A 21,151-nucleotide genomic window follows, 5' to 3' on the forward strand; every position below is an offset into this window, starting at 1 on the left:
ATGGCATCACAGACCCCATTCTTACCCCAGCCATTCCACACTGGGGGGACAGCACGGAAAACCACCGCTTCACGTACACTCACTGACCTCTGAGACCCACCGTTGGCGTATGTAGTCTGTTATCGTTACACATTTGTGCACTCACATGGACAGAAATGTTTCCTGCCTTTCCAATTTTAAAGTTCCTGCCTCTTTAATTAAGGTTAAAAATTTGTATAATATTGCCTTCTTTCTTGCACATTGTTTTTCTGCCCTGGTTTTCCCCCACTCGATACATTTCTATATTTTGAGAATAAAATTATCTTTGGTAGTTCAGAATACATATTGAAGAATGCATAGCAGACAGATTCAAAGCCAACAGTACTTGTAAATGTACAGCAAGCACCACCTAATGTATCACTTCAGGAAGATACCTGGATATAAATACATCATATTTATAAACGTACTACACGATTTTAGCAGTGCCCAAAGCTCGAGACCCAGAGAACATTACTGTGGCTGACCATTAAAGTGTTCTTTGAAAGCCTCCCTCAGCCTCATAGCTTGTAATAGCCCTTGTGCCTGGCAAAGATCCCAGACAGCGGTTTTAATCTCCACTGTGGCACCAGCTTTTCTCCCTCTGACTCACAGCTATTATGCAGCACACAACAAGCTGCCATAACCCTGGGCATATTTTTCTCACTAAAATCCAATCGCGTGAATAAACACTTCCAACATTCCTTCGGTCAGCTACCAAAAGCACATTCAACTGTCAGTCTGCTCCTGTGGCTCTGGTAACTGAATCTTTCCTTGGTGGTGATCAAGGGGGCCAGCATCGAGTTTCATGAGCCAAGAAAGAGGGGGAGGGGAGAGCGACTGAGTCCCCTGGTGGTGATCTGCCGGTTGGGAATGAATGTTCATGTGTGTAGCTTCCTGAGCAGTCCTGTGCTCTTAACAGGTGAGTGTCATGGACCTTCCCTGACCAGCCCATGCTGATGTCAGTGAAGCATCCACAATGCTTCTCCAACACCTAAATAGCCATAGAAAAGTAGCCCTTTCTTTTGCTGTACTCTGTGGCAAGGAGACTGTTGCCAAATAGGAGTCTGCATGCCATCTACCACCCTACTGCAATCCCGTTGCTGCAAATCCATCCTGCACATTGCAAGAGTCACAGGCCTGCATAGCAGGAGACTAATGGCTCAGCACACTTGCATGACAATGGCCCCTACAGTGGTTTTTACAAGTCTCAAATGATTTCCTGTTGACTGGTAGCAATCTGGGGTTGCAAGCTTCCATAATGCGGTAGTCCACTTGCTTCTCAACTGTGAATGCAGTTCTCATTCGGGTGTCCCTGCACTGGAGGGCTGGGGCGAGTTCAGCACACAGATCCAGGAACGTGGCCTTTCACATCCAGAAGTTCTGCAGCCACTGCTCATCGTCTCAAACCTACGTTACAACGAAATCACACCAGTCAGTGTTCAGTTCTTGGGCCCAGAAGCAGTGCTCCACCATCTGCAGCTGATCTGTGAACACTACAACACCCTTGGATTGTTTTTCACTACGGCCCTTAGCCAACTGTCCTCAACATCATCCTCATGTCTCCTGTTGTTGGGGTACTCCCTGCGGGTCTGCAAATACAGGAGACTCAGGCGTCCTGTATTTGCAACATTCATGAGAATAGTGCACAGCTCTATGACTCCTATGCTGCTGTCAGATCGCAGACAGCAAAGAGTGCCTCAAAGGTTTGCTGGATTTTTTTTTTTTAAAAAGGCATGAAAATTATGGGATGGCATTATGGGATGGAGAAAGTTGCATGCTGGAAACTTGACCCCTAGCTCCCAGAGATCCCTGGGGGAGTCATTTCTATCCCACAACCCATGGTGAAAATTTCCCAAAAGGCTTTGTGCCAGCAAGTGGTACATGGCATACTGGGATACCTACCCATGGTGCATTGCACTTTGCATTGACAACACAAGCTCTCCTGGTGAATAAGCACAAGTTCGATGCAAGCAGGCAAGTGATGTACAAACTTTGGCAGCTGTGTGCCAACATCACTTGTGTTGACTAGTGTAGACATGGCCTAATAATGCTTAAGATAATACCTGACAGAAAACCGATTCACTGAGGCAAAATGAAATTATAGCAAGTGATATCTGCAAGATCGTTTGAAAATGCACATATCTCTTATCCCTGTGGGGATTAAACAACATTAGAGTTAGTGCCAGACTGTGAACTTTGTCTGTACATGGAACACCCCTTAATGCCACTGGGAACAGGGGAGAAAGGGGGTCATATGCGCAAATCCAGCTCGCTTTATGCCCTTAAATTACAGCTTTCTTGAGAAATGTAAATTGTTCAGGCTTTTTGATTTTTTTTTTTCCCAATTGGCTGGCCTGCTCTAGCTTCTCTCTGTAACCATCTGTTCTAGTTTTGGGAGCTAGGGCCTGGTCTACACTGGTGACAGAGGTCGACGTAAAGTCATTTATATCAATTTCTGAACACCTGCGTCTACACTGGCACTACAGTTAAGTTGTGGCCAAAGTCGACTTAATAAAGCCACCGCTGCAAGTGGCGTAGTGCCTAATTCAAAGTTATTACTTCGTGTTAGAGTCAGTTTAAACAGAATTTCACTTAAATTGACGTTGTTGGCCTCCGGGAGGTATCCCACAATGCACCGTTGTGACTGCTCTGGACATTCGTGCTCAGCTGTTACGTGGTCACCCTACCCGGAAATGTTCCCTCCCCTCATGCCCTGGGCAAATTTGAATTTTCAGTTCCTGTGCAGCCAGCATGGAGAGAGCTTTGTCGCTGGACTCCTCATGGCTACTGCAAAGCCCAAACGCACACCAGCATGGAGTCGACCAGAAGTCTTAGATCTCATCGGGCTGTGGGGCGAGGAGTCCGTTCTGGCTCAGATCAGAGCCAGCAAAAGGAATTTGGACATTTACAGGAAGATATCCCAGGGCATGCTGGAGAAGGGACACAAAAGGGATGCTCAGCAGTGCCGCATGAAGATCAAGGAGCTGTGTCAGTTATATCAGAAAACTAGAGAAGCTAACAGCCGTTCTGGCTCCTCGCCCAAAACATGCCGCTTCTATGATGAGGTGCATGTAATTCTCAGTGGCAATTCCACCACGGTGCTGCCCCGCAGCATTGATACCTCCGCTAGGTCACAGTCCATGGACAATGATGAGGACTCCATGGACGAGGAGGAGGAGGAGGCTGAGGAGAGCAGGGTGCAGGAGAGCAGGGTGTCCATTCTCCCTGAAAGTCAGGACATATTCCTGACCCCAGAGCAGTCCAGCAGCACACAGGACAGCAATAATGATCCCGGGGAAGGCACATCTGGTGAGATTTTTTTTCTTCTTAGCAGTTCTGTCCTTTTTCATTGGGGGGGAGGGGCAGGAAGGGGTTTTCAGGCGTTTAGGTGACTGTACTGGGGGGTTACCCAGGGAACAGATTATTTATGTGATGAGATATGCTCTGATAATCATCAGTTGATATCTCACGGAAACTTTCATGTAGGTAATCTGTTATCCTTTGCAAAAGGTTTCTGGGGAGGGCTGCCTTGTTCCTCCCTCCACAGTAGGATACTTTGCCACGCCACGCTGAAATCAAGGGAGCCTGCATCATTGTGGAACACAGCTGGTACCCCGCTGCATGCAGCAAATCTTCCCTTTCCTCCTGTGTGACCCTCAGGAGACTGATATCACTCATGGTCACCTAGGGAAGACGGCGCGTGTTAAAAATACCCGAGCTATACAGCAGATGCCCTGTACCTTTGTATTCCCCATTGCAGTGTCCTACCAAGTCACTTTGATTACTTGTATTTGGTTTAAGCAGAGACTATATAACCCCCCCTCCCGCACTGTCCGGAGATCCTCTTTCTTCCCATCTTTGTAAGGGCACAGCGAGCTGACCCTTCTGGGATGTTAGGAATGGAATGAGGGTCTGTGTTTGCCCTGTGCATCGCAAGGGGAGCATTGTCTACATTGTTGCAGTTGTATCATTTTCTTCAGTCTGCTAACAATGGCTACCTTGTTACTTTCTTTTCATTCTGTAGACACCTCTGCCTTGGCCCCGCCTGCTTGAACTGCTGCAGAAAGACTATCGCAGATTAGAAAGAAGGGGGGAAAAAACAAAACCAAGAGATGAAGGAAGTCTTATCTGAAAAATATTTTTGCCTCCAACCACCAGAAAGCAGTAAACGTTTAAAGTAATACAAGAGAATCCAACAGTGCACATTTTCACACTAGCGCTCTTTGAGTCTGGACTTGAGAATGAAAGCAAGCTGTAGCTGGAAATTGTTGGAGCCTGCCATTTGATTTCATTCTAAATCCAAGGGAACTTTTTGGATCCCTTCGGATTGTTGTAAATGGAGTTTCATAGTCCAGGCTGAATTACAACATTTGTATCTGGAATCTGATCTGAATCCAAACTTTCCTGGACCTGGCCCTGCTTTCAAAATGAGATCTGGGACAATGGGTCACAGGGTAGATCTTCTGGATGAAAATGAGCAGCAGGGAATCCTTGTAAACCCAGACACATCCAACATTTTCATTTTTTGAGTTTTGCCATCACCAGCTCGGATTCACACAAACCTGCAATAAAACTAAATGTGTGGAAATCACATGAAGCAGAAATACAAAAGCAAGTCAAACTGGGGCACACAAAGTCAGCAATTTTTACGCTGTTTAATCTAGACCTTTTTTTTAAAAAAATGGTAAATACTGAGCAGTTCAAAGGTAAGAAAGAAACAAGCAAGTAACAATTAACAAGGTTTGGAACCACCGCCTTTTTCAGCTTTCCAGTGGATTTTCTGATGTTGATGGTGCACACAGCTGATCCAGGAACTGTATTTGTAAGGTTTCCTCTGTGACTAAGGCACAGAGCCTCTGCTTCTCATCAGTGTGGGCTTGAGGAGTGAAGCTCCTGCATGCCTATTGGTATTCTGAGGAATGGGCTTCTCTCATGTAGAGCCGGCAATGGGAAGGCACATCCATCTCTATGAACATGAAGGGCATTGTTCAAAATCCATACCTTCTCATCCAGGTGTTTGAATAAGCTTGGCCACTACTCAAGAGTTCTAAGGACTCTGGTTCAGGTAAAACCTAAGCGTGCAACAGTGCAAGCTACTAACATTTACAGATTATACTGAAATTTAACAATTGTAGGGGAGTTGTGAATTAAAAATACATCTTAGTTTCCAATTATGGAGAGAAGGTCCTTAAACCTACAGCTACCCACACAAAGGAACTGAGGGGCTTGCAATTGCATTCCTCTCATACAACCTGCACTCCAAATTTTCAAGGCTGCAAGAGTATCCTCATGCAGCCCCCTGGTTCATCCCAGTAGTGGGAATATGCAGAGGAAACCTCAGAGAAGAATGTAAATATATCACTCATGCTAAAGGGTACTTTTCTTCGCTCTTGAAGAGAGCTTGTGCTCTTTTTTGTAAACCACTGAGATACAGAGGCCCATTGCTGGTTTACTACAGTGTGTCAGCAACTCTTGCGAGGCCTGACATACCACTCCTAATTTACTATTGTCATAATCTGTATCTAAAAGGTGTCATGTAAAAGGTATCATATACAAACTGGTAACGTGCTGGTCCTGAAAATCATTGTGTGGTGCATGTTTGGTAAAGCCAGAAAGGATTGTGTAGCTCTCTGCTGCACATGTGTTCTTACAATGTTTTTGGCAAGCAATGCCTAAGGGCTGGTCTACACTGAAGAGTTTTGTTGACAAAAGTCAGTTTTTGCCGCCAAAACAGTGCTGGTGTACACACTGCAATCACCCTCCCGCCGACAAAATTGCCCTTTTTTTTTGGGATAAAATAAAACCACCTCAACGAGAGGTTAGGGCTTTTGTCAGCTTAGTTAAGGCGACACAATGTCAATGTCAGCCCCACCACCGATGTCATTCTTGTCAATGGAGCGGTGAAAATTGACAAGAACACCCTAGCCTGGGCAGCTGGTTCCCGCTCCCAGCTGAGAGCAGGGCGAAAAGCCTGGGCGGTTGGATCTTGGTTCCTGGCTGTGAGAGGAGAGGGTAGAAGCCACGGGTGACTTCTCCGCCTGGTAAAATTGACAAGGCTGCCTGGCTCCCTGTAGGAAGCAGGTAGCTGGAGCCCGGCTCCTAACAAGGAGGGGAGAAGCCCTGGGCAGCTGGACTCCACTCCCCAGGGGCGAGAAGCACCAGGCTGCTTCCCCCTGGGAACAGGGAGGGGAAACCCCTGGCAGCTTCCCCCGGCTCTTGGTGGGGCACAGGGATGGGAGAAGCCCAAGGTTGGCTCCTGGTGGGGAATGGGAAGGGAGAGGACAGCCCACTGGGAGTCAGCCTGTGGGGCTCTCGGCAGGGAACTGAGAGACCTGTCTGTCAGCTCCCCACACTGCCCCTTTCAGGTAAGTGGAAGAGCTCCTGGTGAGGACACACTCCACCGACCTAAGGAGAGTAGTGTGGACATGAGCCACCAAAAATAATTACTGCGTGGCTGTAAGTTGACATATAGTATGTTGACTTAAATTTTTTGTGTAGACAAGGACATGTGGTTCCACCTGCATGAATGTATCTCCAATGTAAGTTAGGCAGGGTGTGACAAAAGACAAAGAAAAGCTCATTCACCTGCAAGGCAGATAAAGTCATCTGGAGAGCAAGTGGAGAAAGGTGAATACTTATCAGTCGCAACAGGGGATGGAGACTGCACTCTCAGGGAAGCCTCCTACCTCTTGAAGCAGAGTCAATGAACTTTGGGAAGACAGCATGGTGTCTACACCCCACAGGAGAGAGAAGCTTGGTCTGCACTTAATTTTCAAAGAATACATTTCAAAGGTTCAGTGGACTATAAAGACAGGGGGTCTGAACCTCAAGTGATAAGAAATTGAATCAACTGATTATACACAATATTACTGTATTATAAAAGTGTATTGAGTAAGGCCTTTTATGACTCACCCACTGTGTCACAGGTTTTAATAGCACTGTGAAATGTATGTATTTACACTATATGCGGAATTATGGGTACTCACTGATATTATGTTTTAAAGTCTGTGACTAAACACAGGGAAAAACGGGTTCTCTCTCAGACAGCAAGGAAAGTAGCTATCTCCAGTGTAAATTAAGCATTATGGAATCAAAACAATGGAAGCCACATTTACATATGACTCAGCAGAGGGATGGGAAGTCAACAGGACTGGAAGAACAGCAAGAAGCCTGCCTGCCTCTTGTAACTGGGTCAATGAACTTTTGGAGATATAAACAGAAACGGAGCCATTTTGATATCCATTAATTGGGGGATTAAAAGGGTCTGATCTCTTGAAATCACAGAATGTTGGATCCTACAACCAAGGAGGTCAAAGTCTCTGGGAACTGAGTTTTGGTGTGAAAACTGATTAGGCAAGAATTGTAATTTGCTGAAATTAAGTTGTAAATCATAGAAGCGTATTTTTACTTTTGCTTGTAACCCTTTCTGTCTTTATTCCTTTTACTTGGTATCACCTAACCCTATGAAATTTTGTTTAATTAACTTGTTTTACTTTTACTATAAAACAATTCAGTGCGCTGATTGAAAAGCAGAGTGTGTTAACCCCAGTTACGCTAACAGGCTGCAGTGTACTGTCTCTTTCGAGGAGCAACAAATATAACTTCTGTGAGTGTTCAGCAAGGAAGCTGTATGGCGATGCCTATGGGGAATTTGAGAGTTGGGCTTCCCTGTTTTACCACCTGCAAGGCAAGATTTGGACTGGTAGAGTCCTGAAGAATTGCCTGTCAAGAAAGACAAGCTGTTGTGTCAGGGCGTTGTCACACAGCTTAGAAATATCAAGACTCTCGCTTGCTGAGGCTGAGAAGGCTAACACATTAATTTACAATTCTGGGAACCTCAGCAGCTGGTCACAACCAGTCACTGGACTAGAGCACAAAAACACAAACGCTTCATAGGGGCTGATTCCATTCAACAGAGGATAATGGTGCATATAGAGGATACAGAAAACAATATATTATATATACACACTGACCCAGCTATCTAGAGGTCCATTCAAGAGTTCAGCCAGGAGCCAATCAATAAGAATCTGTGGCTGCATAAAGATACTACAGGTGTTTGCAGAGTGCATAACTCTGGCCCAGGGAATAGAATTTGTAATTTCAGCTCAAGCACCCCCACCACTAGTGCTTTTCATTTGAGCTGAAGGTGAAAGCCCCTTAGCTCCAGTAGCACTAAGGCTTTTATCCTTTAGACCAGACAGTCAAGGAGGAAGCCACCCCTTAAAAGCAGGTCTGATCCATTCCAGAGAGAGAACTGTGATACACATACAATCCACGACAACATCCAAACTTTTTAAGACCTCGTGTGTTAGTGCTCAGTGCCTGAAGCAGTAGAACCATAACCACATTACAGGTTTTAATTACCTGCTATGCAGGTATTTAAAATTATACAAATGGAACTAACATCCTGTGCATTATTTCAAGTTTGAATATATTAGCCAATGAATGTAGCTGCCTTTCATTTGCAGATCATTTGAGGAAATCAGGATCAGTTTGCAAATACATTCATTATCTACACGTGTACATCAGGTACTTTGTGCAAAGAAATTTCAGTCAATGGGGTATCTGAGAACTGTTCATTTTTTACTATGCACTATTTGTTGTTAGACTGTCATGTATGTCACATGGTATTGTTTCTGCCCTTTGATTGGGTGATAAACTTTTTAAATAGAAAGAACTGACAAATAGCAAATAAATAATCTTGTTCTGTATAAATACCGATATTTGTATGAGCGTAAGAAACAGCCAGCCATTCTCCTTAGATCTGTGTATATATTTCACTATATTAGCACAAACTAGTCAGTTCATGTTGCTCCTTCTTAAAGCAACTGCCTTAACATATTTAAGGGGAAAACTCTGTATAAGGAAAATACAGTCTTCATGATAAAGCTTCATTTTTAATTGTTGCCAGAATGTATTCACTTAATTAAAGGAGCGAAAAAGACATATATCCTAAATATGTCTGATTCACTTTATGTGGGAAGGAATGTATTTTAGTTCTAGTGGTGATGTCCTGTATAATTTATTGTTGTCAGCTGTGTACTTGTCTGTATTTAGAAGAGAGCATTGCTTGTATTTGTGTATATATTTATTTTGAGGCCCAGATTTTCAATAGTAATTGCACAATGCTGTGCAAACACTTCTGTAGGTACTCAACTTGCAAACATACTAATTTGCAGCATATATAAGTATGTGTGTATGCAAGTCAGGAGTTACATGTGGTGATTAGTTTGCACCTATGCAAAACTGCACATGAATGAACACACACACATACCCCTGCCTTGAACATCTAGTTAAAATGTTGAAAAATCTTCAATAAAAACATGAAAACAGGTTTTCTGTTACTTTTTTAAAAAATTGATTTTTTTTTATAAATCAAATTTTGGCTTTTGCCTGAGCTGTGAGTGATAATTCTGCAAAGCATTCTCAGTTACTATTTTCTGCAGCTATATATAAAATTGACGGAGTTTTCTTCACCAGATTGCAACAATTTTAAGTTATGTCAAGTTTTCAACCTAAATTACTTGTCACTTTCCTTTTAACATGAACCCTCTAAATTCCTGTTACATAAAAGTATGAAACATTAAGGGGAAATGCTAAGGAGTGGAAACGGTTACTTACCTGTACAGGAAATGTTGTTCTTTGAAATATGTTGTGCACATATACATTCTACTGCAGGTGTGTGTGCTCCCAATGCATTCCAGTCAGACTTTTGCCAACAGTACCACAAGGTGGTGCATGTGCCCCATCTCTCCTCATGTTCTCATGCAAAGGCGTGCTGCCTCCCTCTCTGTTCCTTTGCACTGCTGTATGTAATGTCTGAAGGTAGGAGGGTCATGGAATGTGTACATGCACAACACATCTAAAAAAAACCACAAAACAGTTGTTGTACAGGTAAGTAATCACTTTTTCTCCTTTGAGTAATTGTGCATATATACGTTCCACTATGGGTGACTCATCAGCAGTTCCCTTACAGGTGGAAGGATTTCAGATCATCTGAACAAAGACTGTAACACTGACTTGCCAAAGCGGACATTGTCACGAGAGGTTTGAGTGATGGCATAATGAGCAGAAAAGGTATGCACAGCTGAGCACATCACCGCCTTGCAGATATCAGCTGTTGGAACATTAAATCAGTAAGGCTGATGTAGTGGACTGAGCCCTGGTAGAGTGGGCCATTATTTTCGATGGAGAGACTTTAGCAAGATTGTTACAGAGCTTAATGCAGTCAAAATCCAATGAGAGATTCACTGAGCTTACCCTGGTTGACCCCGAGCCCATGGGTGGCAGGTTCGTATAATTTTTGGTGGTGTCCAGAACGGGTCCAAGACTTGCCCCCCACACCTGCCTTATAAGCCCCCGGGGAAGAGGGGTGCTGGTCGGGCCCACGTGGGAAAGGGGTGGAGTTGGGAGGTGGGGGCAGCCACGTGGGAGAGGGGTGGGTGGAAGGGGCGGGGCTGGGAGGGGGGGAGCAGCCTTTGCACTGCTTGGGGGCAGGGCTGGCACTGGAGCAGCTCTTGTCCAGCCGCTGTGTTTCCCTGGAGGAGAAGGGGAGCAGAATGGCTGGGCCGCCCTGAGTGCTGGGGGCCGCTGTGCTTTGCCCCTGTATGGCGGAGCACCACTGGAGGCTCCGCAAGTGGCCCCCCAGCAGCACAGAGATATTGGTGGAGCTGGGCCCACATTCCTGAATATTGGTGGAGCACGGGCACCATGGGCCCATATAACTCACTGCTTATGCCCTAGCCCTCTTGGCATAAGCTACGAAAAGCCCCAGAGAAGCCCTGAAGGATCTAGTGTGATGCAGGTAGAACACAAAAGTCCTACGAAAATCCAAGATATGAAGTGTTTCTTCAGTTTTAGAAGAATGGGGTTTCAGGAAAAGTATAAATAGGGCATTTGTCTGTCACATGGCACTCACCAAGAAAAAAGGAAGCCGCTCCTGTTCCCATCCATGACAGGGAAAGCAACCCTGCATGTGGTACACTGCCTAAAACCTGGTTCATACTACAATTCTCCTGCAAACAACTAAACTACTACTAAATACTGACTATATGCACTAAACCTATAAGATGCTGGCCATCCAAAGCAAATCCTACAGGGAGCTCCAACTGTTACCTCGGGCAGTGAGAAGGAACTGAGAGGTGGCAGAGAACAGGGGTGCATGCGCTGCCTAGTGGTACTGTTGAAAAAAATCCCTGACTCCAGGGCACTGGGTGTATACACACCTGCAGCAGAATGTATATGTGCACAATCACTCAGAGTAAAAGTAGTTGTCAATATATTCCATTTTCCCACTTAGTTACATTTTAGAAAGTAAGGTTGCCTGGCAACTTATCTAGATCAGTCTATCCAAAGGTCTAGCATCTCTATGCCATATTTTTCCATCTGAACATCTATTAAACCTTTATATGAATATGTTTATAGCTGTGGCTGCTGTTAGTCTTTTCCAGATATTATATTCTCTGATGAAAGGACCTGACCCTGAGATGTGCTCTGCATCCACAACTTCTATTCAAGTGAACATATCTGAAGATCAGAACTATAGCATTATAGCCTTTTGATTAAGATTTTCAAAGCTAACTAAGCAATTTAGCTATACCATACACAGTGAAATTAATAGAACTGATGCGGATAAATCCCTTTGTCATCTTTGAGAATCATTTTTCTTTAAAATTTGGAAGAAAACATGTAAAATGTTATCTAAAAAATGCTTATCACAGGATAACATAAGTGTAAAAGGTCTTCATGACACCCTACCTGCTCCAGATCAATGGCTAAATTAGTTGATATGGCAGAGATGTATTAAGTCCACAAGAGTACATGGAACAATGATAAGTAACCTGTTGGTTTGGGATAATGTAGGAAGAGAAATATTGTGAGCATAAAATTGATCTGCACCAGAACATCAATTTGAAGTAGATTTTTTTAATGGGATCTTGTTACTATTCTGATACCAGTTAATTAAATAGTAGTCAGAATAAAATTATTTAAATTATTTTAGAATATTGTAAAGCAAAAAAAATTAAAATTCTTGTGCTAAAAAGAAGAAAAATCCCAATTACGAAACATGCATTATATTAGAAATGGCAAATGAATAAGTTTATTTAAAATATTGAGGAAAAATAAGTCCAACTTTAGACTTGGTATTTAAAATCAATTTTATAGCCCTCTAGTTATAATAGTTAAATTCATGTTTGGATTATATTAGTCAAGATTATAGGAGTGGAGTACTGAGAAGAAAGCCCTGAAATTCGTGACAAATGAATTTAACACACATCATAAAAATATACTTGGTTAATTACATATTTTTCACCCTTTTCTGAAAGTTCAAAATTGCAATGGATCCAATAATTTATTATGTGTATAAATTTAATAAAATTCTCCAGATTAGGTTTTGCATGATTTAATAAATTTAATTTTTGCATAATCTTTCCCTAAACACTGCATATTTTGTTATGCAAAAGAAGTATTAAAATATGCATACTTCTCTGTCTAATACCTGATAATAGCACAAACACAACCTAAAACATTATAAAACAGCATATACATTACAAAAAATGTCATACATTCATTTTGGGAAACTATATACAATTTTTTCTAGTTTTAAAGTGAGCTAGTTGTGAAGTTGTGCATCATCAGCTAACGAGAGCTTCACTGCTTATTATTCTTTCCAATATTGCATTAAAAATAGTCCACAACTAATTTTCTTTAAAATTGTTGGTTATAAGTCACTTAGACTTGAATTTTTAAAATAATACATGTTTTGAATTCTACAGAGATATGTGCAGCATATTCAAAACTCTGAATTTCAAACAAATAGTCTAAGAAGCCAGGTATACGAAAAGGCTACTTTTAAGCAAAGTTGAAATCCTTAGAATTTTACCAATTCTGCCTTATATTAACGTTTACTATGTTTAAAAATGTCATCAGTAGCCTTTTCAACACTATTTGAAAAAGAGAAAACAGCAATTGCATTTATTATTTAACAAGATCAACCCATTTCCTTAGTCTTATTTGAGGAGGCTATTTTGAAAATGTCTGTGGATTTTTAGGTCTCAGATTTAGCAGAGATTTTACCTTGACTACAGTTTTAGACTGGGAAAGTTAGTAAAAAAATTCAATTGTGCAAAACATTTTTCTAAACCTTTCATGTATCAGGAAACCGCTGTATCAAATACATATTCAAATGTACAGTGCATAAAATGAATAAATCAGATAAAGAAAAGCAATAGTGAAGGTTTTCATGGGCTCCATTTGGATTCAGCCATGTGACTGCATACCCCTGTATCTTATACAATTAGATACTCTACATATGCAGTGGCTGATTTTACAAAATATGTGATCATATATATAATTAGGGATCTATCCTGTCACTTTGAAACATGTTTACACACACACAAAATAATAGAGGTTAAGGACTGAAAGCCCAGACAGGTTTGTAATAGAATTGTATTCCGCATTAGAAGTATATATATTTTAAAAACATCAAAACAAAATGCAGCAGCTGGTTGCTTTTTTTCATATGATTAAATGCTATTTGTTTTCTTTTGTAGATTAAGTACTATATGTAAGAAATCCCCAATTTCTACAGTGACAGTAAATATAATCTACAGTGACTGTAAATATAATCTGCACACCCCATAAAGTGGAAAGATATTTAGATTCAGACAAAAATCTCCTCATCTCCATTTTGATGTTTATATTTTAATATTAATGTCACACAAAACGTACTTCAAGCAACATTAAGGGTCTGCCAGAAACTAACCCAAACCAATATAGTGTCTGGAAATCATTCCATGGGCCTAATCTCCTCTGTTTTGTCTGAATAGCCCAGATTAAATCAAGGGAACAATAGGTCTGATCCAAAATCCATTTAATTCAATGGGAGTTTTTTCAGTAACTTCAGTAGGCTTTGGATCATGCCTTATTAGCATTAGTAATCTTTTAAGAAGTAAAGTTGGGATCTGGCCCATTATCCCATGGGCTGTAGATTTTGCAGGGGTTTCCCAACAGTAGGTAATTTAATGGACCAGAGGTCTGATCCTGCATTCCTTGCACACTTAAAACACCCACTGAGGTCAGTAGGATTTTGAGTATGCCAGGAATGCAGTACTGGGCACTTGTATTGTCCTGTAATACTCTCAGCACTATTAAATGGGGGATGGACCAAGCATTTGGCAGAACTCTGATTTTATGGCTTGTGTCAGTTTAAGTCAAGCTATTTTAATATTTTTGTGTGTATGCATTTCCTTTTTTTAATATCAGTTTTTAAAATTTTCTCACTTTATATAAAAAGGTGCATTTCTAAGCTGTTTTATAAAAGGGTTAATAAAGGTTTACTAGATATTGTATTAAGTGCTTAATCAACTGTTTTAGTATCAAGAAAAGAAATAGGTTGCTTATAATCATGGCTAAGAGCCATCTCCAACACCTTCTAGTAAAGCTGTTTGTAAGTTTTTTGGGGGTAGGATAAGGATGAAGGTCCATGATCTGAGGTTGAAAGGTTTTTCTAGAGGTTTTTTAAAAAAAGATTGTAGATGTAGATTGTTACCTCCCTTTGATTAGGGAAGGCTGGTGGAGTTAATTGAGTTAATTATACTGTATGCTAGGTGGTTATTGTAAGTTTAATTATTACCAGGACAGCTTTGAATCTGTGTTTTTAATGTCACCTTAGAGACATTATAAAATGCTGATGTGCCTAAGACCAACTATAACATACTATTCATGTCTATAACATCTATTATAATTAACCTTTTATTACACTATTTATAAATGTATTCCTAGTATGACATGTGACCAACAAAATCTCTCTCTCTCGTGGACACATACCGGAGTTCCACAATAATAATAAAATCTTCATTTTTCTTGAAAATATTTTTATGAATTTATAATTACATATCCAGCAGAGTAATGATTCTAGTAATGAAATGCAACAGTAATCACATAAGAAGCCTATCTGCTTTTTAAAGAGAGGATTTCTGATCTAATAGAGCATGATAGTTCTGAAAAACCATTACAGTTTATCTCCCTTTTTTTTTTTTTTTTTAAATAAAGTTGGCACATAGGAGTTGTACTGCATTGCATAGGAAAAATCCTTCTGAAAGTGTTTTGAAAAAGTCTGGAAACCACTTTTTGGAAGTTCAATGTCCATGCCATTTTAATTAACAATTTCAGAGCAACAAAAACAAAGAACACACATCATGGACTTGCTAAGTCTTTCATTCCTCAAAACTGCTTCTGCATTCCAAAACTACAGTCCCACCTTCCACATCCCAAACCATTAAGAACTAGTAAACCATTTTTTCTGCATTTGTGTAAACAAAACAACAAAAAAGGCCAAAAAATCTAGCCAAAAATCTTCGGTAGTATGACATGATATTTTCCAGCTATGTTGCAGATTCCTGAAAATATGGCTGATGCTGAACTAAATAATGCTGCTACTACTAATTAAAGCAATGTGAATGCTTTACTTTTAAAGACAAGATGTGCTTTTTTCATTCAGAGAAACTGTTCATGTAAAAATCCATCATCCATGAAGCATGTTCTGATTTTTAATTTTTTTTCTTGCTTTGATAGATCAGTTGCTTCACAATATCCCTTAAAAGACAACTATCCAAGAAAAGCTAAGGTTACAGTGTTCACATTTTAAAGATTGTCAGTTTTATAGACGAGACGTTTCTAAAACAATGGAAAATTGATGGCTCATTTCTGTCACTATCTATTAACATTAGGTAAATATTTGACAGTAGACTACAAGGTTAGTAAGTTTGTAAAAAGGCGCTCCATTGCTTTCTCACACAGTCAAAAAAAAAGAATAGTGATCATTCAGTAGATCCTACAGAACTAAGTCATAAAACAGAATAACATTAATATTTCCATGTTGCACAGGTAACCAAAGGACATGGTCAGGGTGAACTTTTAACAGCGTACTTGTGCTATCTTTCATTCTACGTCAGGCTGGATGATTAAGTAAAATTATTTTATAATGTGAAAAATAAAATACTTGAAAGAGTTTAGCAGGCCTAGAAAATCAGATTTGGGTTTGGCAAAGCCAATCTAGCTTATTCAATCCACAATGAAACAACAACAAAGTTCAGGCAAGACCAAAATGTTTCCAGAAGTACTCTTCAGAAATACATTTTAAAATTCAGATGTTATACCTGTTTATTTGTTCCTTTGAATACTATGGTTAAACTTGTCTCATTGATTTTTCTTGGTTATCTTTGCTTTTTGGGAGAGGTTATTAAAGTCAGAATGCATTCTATTTACTATGGCAGAGGGGAGAATTTAAAAATAGAAATGTTTCACTATGTAGAATGTCAAATGTTTAACATCTTAGATTTTCATAAGGGAATGAAGGTCATTTATATTTCTAACATGCTTTTGAAATTATATTTTGCCTAATCAGCTTTAAATCTAGCTGAATTTTTGGTGAATGTTTTGTTTGAATAATTAACAAAAATAAAAGACAACCAAAATACAACAGAGTACCTATAAATCACACATTTATGGGGATTAGGGGAGGGGTTACTTTAATGTTGCATAGACTGAATACTTATTCATTAATTGTTCCCAACCAGATATGGTACCAAAAACTGAATCATTAGTAACTTAAATTAACTTAATTACAATCAAGTGTATCCATTTTAATTTTGCAGTTTCCATGATTTTTTTTTTAAACGTTGCACTTTTACAAAGTTATTAGATGTCAGTCCTTTAAAGGATTTGGGCTCCATAGTTTGTTAAATAGGACCTTTGATTATTAAAACTGAAGTAATTTTACAAATATAATTTACTTTTCACTATGCTGTTTACTTTGCAGTTTTTTGAGATTGACATGAAAAATGGATTACTCCATTTTCTTTTGTCACTAGTCACTTTCCAGACAATTTCACTTGCCAGGTACTTATGCACTAACTAAAGGCTGCAAACACCACCGGAGAATTCTTACTTATTCTATTGAATATAAATATATATATTTCTACTGGAATTAAGGAAAAAATCCAAGGAAACACTTAATTGGTGTAATGATTTGTACAAGCTTGCTTTCGTAAAATCGAAAGGGACATTGTCAACTTGAAATCTAGTTATTTTCAACTGAGTTAAAAGTTTCATGTACTACACCTACCTGAGTCCCCCTGCCAATACATATATTTTTTAAACAATCACATTTTCCCTTTTTTTTTTTTTTTTTTTTTTTTTTAAGGACTTGTTGCTGCCCGCCTTACTCATCTTGAGCAGTACATTATTCTACTCACATATGTTAAGTATTTGCAGCACTGTCACTTCAACTGCTACTAAACATGAGCAAAGTTAGCTGAATCTAGCCCTAAAAATAGTTTTCCTCTCACCTTCTGTTGTGCGAAAAACATAGACAACACTACAGGAAAACTGACTCTACCGTGGAAACAGTGAAAACAACAAACAAAGTGCCGGCAGAAGCAAACAATAAACAAATTGAAAAGATAGAGAAAAATATTTTTGCTTTCAGTCTCCATCAGTTAGGTGTCGCTTGTAACAATAGTAGGTAAAATGTTTTCAGACAGGAGGTTTGATTTTTAAAGTTGACTGTGCCCTTTTAATTTTTGGGTCAAATTGGATTCTCAGTAGGCCTTAAATTATTTACATTATACCAGTTTTCATAATTAAATCTTTCATTATACACTCTTAGTATTTTCTTCAAACTGCTCAGTACATATGGAAAGGGTATTAGTGGCAAAAACAGAGAAGTTGGATTAAAACAAATACTTTATAAACTTTACTTCAATAATTCTAACCATAATAATACCTCATTACTGCCGCTGAGTCAATGGGCCCATTCATCACTGGCATAAGTGGGTGCTACTGTAGCGAAGTCAGCTGCTTGTGCTGGTGGTGAGTGTAGCCCAGTGCCAGTAAAACAAAGTTTTTTAGTGGTAACCTCTGAAAAATAAATTTGCCTTCTATGTACATTTAACGATTTTTTAGCATCTCCTGTCAAGGTCTCTGTTCATGCTGCCTATAAATTGCCCAGTACGGAAGTCTTTAAAGTCCAATTCAGCAAAGCACCCAAACATGTGCTTAATTTCAAGTATATGGTTGAATCTCACTGAAGTCAATGGGACCTAAGCACATGCTTGGGTATATTGTGGAACAAGAATGGGTTTAAGTAAGTGCTTATAGTTAAGCACATAACTAAGTGCTTTGCTCAGTCAGTGCCTAAGATTTGAAGGTAGCACCCTCTTTCTTTTCACACTGTCTTGCTACAAGATTTCTGGAATCTGCTGTTATTTGCACTTAACAATGGGGAAATACCAACTTTTTCAACATCAAGTGTCAGTAACTGGAGTTCAGAAATAACAATACACAAACTCAAGATCTGGGGATAAATTGAAATTAATCATTATCACAGACAAATCTGTTTTCATCATTAGTTCTGAATTAGTTAAATGACACACAAAGATTTTATACAAGCCTGTTGTATATTCTGGTAGTGATGTTTGCTTATTTGAAGAAATTCTTTATATAATCATCCATAAATTATATTTTTTTATATTTGGGAAAAAAAAAGTTTCAAATTCAATGACATAACTGAGGTGGGAAAACTAGCCAGTCAGTTTTTCATTTTTCAAAAAATCAGACTGAAAAAACATGAACTGTTAAGTTTCTCTGTTGATTACTAGAAATATTGTGGATAATTGTACTTACTTACCTGAATACTTATTTAGCAAATATATTCAGATACAAGTTTAGATACAGAGTTAAATGTAATTTGAGCATTAGTTTACACATATATAAATCAAAGTTTGACAATATCAAAATCCCATCAAACTGTGGGCCCTTCTTATGCTATTATCAAATATACTATGCCACTATGGGATAGCAGAGAACCATGGAACACTAGCATTAGCCATGTTTATTAAATTTGGTCAGTTTTCAGAACCTTCCAAAAAGGAATACTAAACATTTATTTCCCCCCTCTGGAAATTTTTTTCTCATGCTCAATACAGTTGTCATCACAATTCCTATTGAATTTATAAAAATATTTTTTTTATCCAATAATCCCGTTATGGTAAAAATAGGAGTTTTTATAGCAAATGATAAACAAGCTCACAGACTATGAGAGAAATTAAACTTATTTAAACTGTCACACATTCGCTACTGAATCACACACCTCCATTTTCTTTGTGTGCGCGTGTGTGTTGTTGCTCACCTCAGACTGGCAGTTTTTAAGGTGCAGAAGCATCTTCCAAATGTGTGTCTAATTTAATGATCACATTCCACACACTGGTGCCACATGCTTTGAATTTACATCATTAGCCAACCAAGAGCTGTGTTAAACAACAGGTTTAATTGAAACTGCATAATTCTTTAGAAATTGCAGCACTTTCAATCTAATAAGAGAACAAAAAAGGGATATGTATGTGGTTCATTACATTACTAGATTTGATTTTTTTAAATAACTCCCCCCCAAAAATCCAAAAACACATTTGAAAGAAGTTGCTGCACCTGCAAAGACACTCTTTAAGCTTACTATGAAATACAAAAAAGTGCACTCTTCTATATCTACATATAAAACATATTAGAAATAAAACTTGTGTAAAATGTTTGCTGTGCAAACTATAAAAACAGTCAGTCAGTCCATTCTTTTCCTAAATATTTTGTCACATTCTCTTGCTTCCTACTGCAGAGAATCACTGTTATCCAAAACAAGCTCACTGATGTTTGTTGTTGAGAGGTCTGCTCCATCGTCTTCACCACTATCCACAGATTCATCCTCACTTTGTCCTGCCATCATAACTTGCTGAACAGCCAAAGTAGCACCATCAGATGACAGAGACTGGAGACTGTCTACATTCATGTTGACTGGAGCTGTAATTGTTACAACAGCTCCTGGAGAGGTGAAAACATGGATACAATTAGTAAACTGAAAACAATGCTCGAATCAGAATTTAGATTCAAGAGTTACACAAGAGAATTTGTTTGTTTTTTAATAGGATACCTAGGAAATTACATATAACTAATTATGTTATTTAGGTAGCAAAGTCAAAGCACTCAAAAGCTAGGAAACGTCAGAACTAAGGTTGCTCTAGACTCTTAATTTGGTCCCTCTGTATCATAATGCATGCACACAGTCTTTAATTACTTGATCACATACTAATTTTTCCCATGGTATCTCTACCTCATTCAGTGCCCAGGCTGGGAGGTGCTCAGGGAGTGTATCAGGGTTACTTACACGGATGAGACTGCTGCCTTATTCAGCTCGCATTGATGTCACAATTAATTGCAGTGTTGCTGTAGCTAAGCTGGTCTCAGCATATTAGAGTCCAATAAAAGATATTACCTCACCCACCCTGCTGACAGTCAATGGCAGCTTTCCTCTTGAATTCAATGGGAGTCAGATCAGGCCCTTGTTGCAGAAGCTGCAAAGTGAGCAGGGACTTAAGGAAGAGAACTACAGGAAGGGAAAGGCTGGTCCTGTGGTTAAGGCAGTTGGAGGGTCAACCCAGGAGGGACAACTGGGTCTATTCCTCCCTCTGCCACATAGTTTCTACATGACACTAGCCAAGTCATTTAAACCAAAAATGTAACAGATACCTACTAATAATATATTCCTCATTTTTTCAGTGCCAATGTGAGACTCTTGGGCCTGATTTGCTGAGCACACGACGCTACAAGTAAATTAAATGGGAGCTGTAGACGCTCAGTACCTTGGGCAATAAGGCAGCGTGGTCTGCAGGAATAAGCACAGCATGAAGAGTCAGGAGGCCCCATGTCAGAAGCTTGGCTCTCCCACTCTGGAAAAATAGTACACGATCATGTAGCTAGAAACTGTATCATAATACATATGCACAAGGGTGAAGAAGTAAGGTTGCACGGGCAACTTTAATTCCAGCATTTCCTAACTTTTGAGTATTTGACTTTGAGAAACTTAAGCAACATTCTTGTAATAATTTTTTCTATGTATATTACGTAACAAAAATCCAAGTATTTAGCTAAAATTTTAAGAGAGAAATTTCTGTCAATTTTTTCCAGACTATCAACACAGTTGTTTAGTTACATCAGGAAATGCCCCAAAACATAACAAAAGTGGCTTTATTTAAGACATTTTAATAAGGAATTCATTTTACTATACATACTCCAGCCAATTTTC

General features: G+C 39.4%; 1 protein-coding gene and 1 long non-coding RNA gene across 5 annotated transcripts in view; both read right to left on the minus strand.

Moving 5' to 3' along the window:
• PKNOX1 (PBX/knotted 1 homeobox 1) overlaps positions 1 to 21,151 on the minus strand; it is an 84,913-nt gene that overhangs the window by 22,664 nt on the left and 41,098 nt on the right. For 3 of the 4 annotated variants that reach the window (XM_067545190.1, XM_067545191.1, XM_067545189.1), the window contains one exon: positions 19,717 to 19,890. In XM_067545190.1, the coding sequence (XP_067401291.1) occupies positions 19,717 to 19,890 (174 nt within the window). Of the gene's footprint in view, positions 1 to 12,413; positions 19,891 to 21,151 lie in introns of those variants that run through there. The other variant, XM_067545192.1, reaches the window with a different exon arrangement.
• On the minus strand, positions 4,674 to 11,826 carry LOC137151099 (uncharacterized). The gene is made up of 3 exons (XR_010919175.1): positions 11,776 to 11,826; positions 9,640 to 9,880; positions 4,674 to 4,984 (listed from the first exon to the last, which is right to left on the minus strand). It is a non-coding gene; the product is annotated as an uncharacterized lncRNA (long non-coding RNA).

Source organism: Emydura macquarii, unplaced genomic scaffold (assembly GCF_026122565.2).
Source record: "Emydura macquarii macquarii isolate MOO-44397 ecotype Brisbane River unplaced genomic scaffold, CSIRO-AGI_Emac_v2 contig_1043, whole genome shotgun sequence".
Taxonomy (NCBI): domain Eukaryota; kingdom Metazoa; phylum Chordata; order Testudines; family Chelidae; genus Emydura; species Emydura macquarii.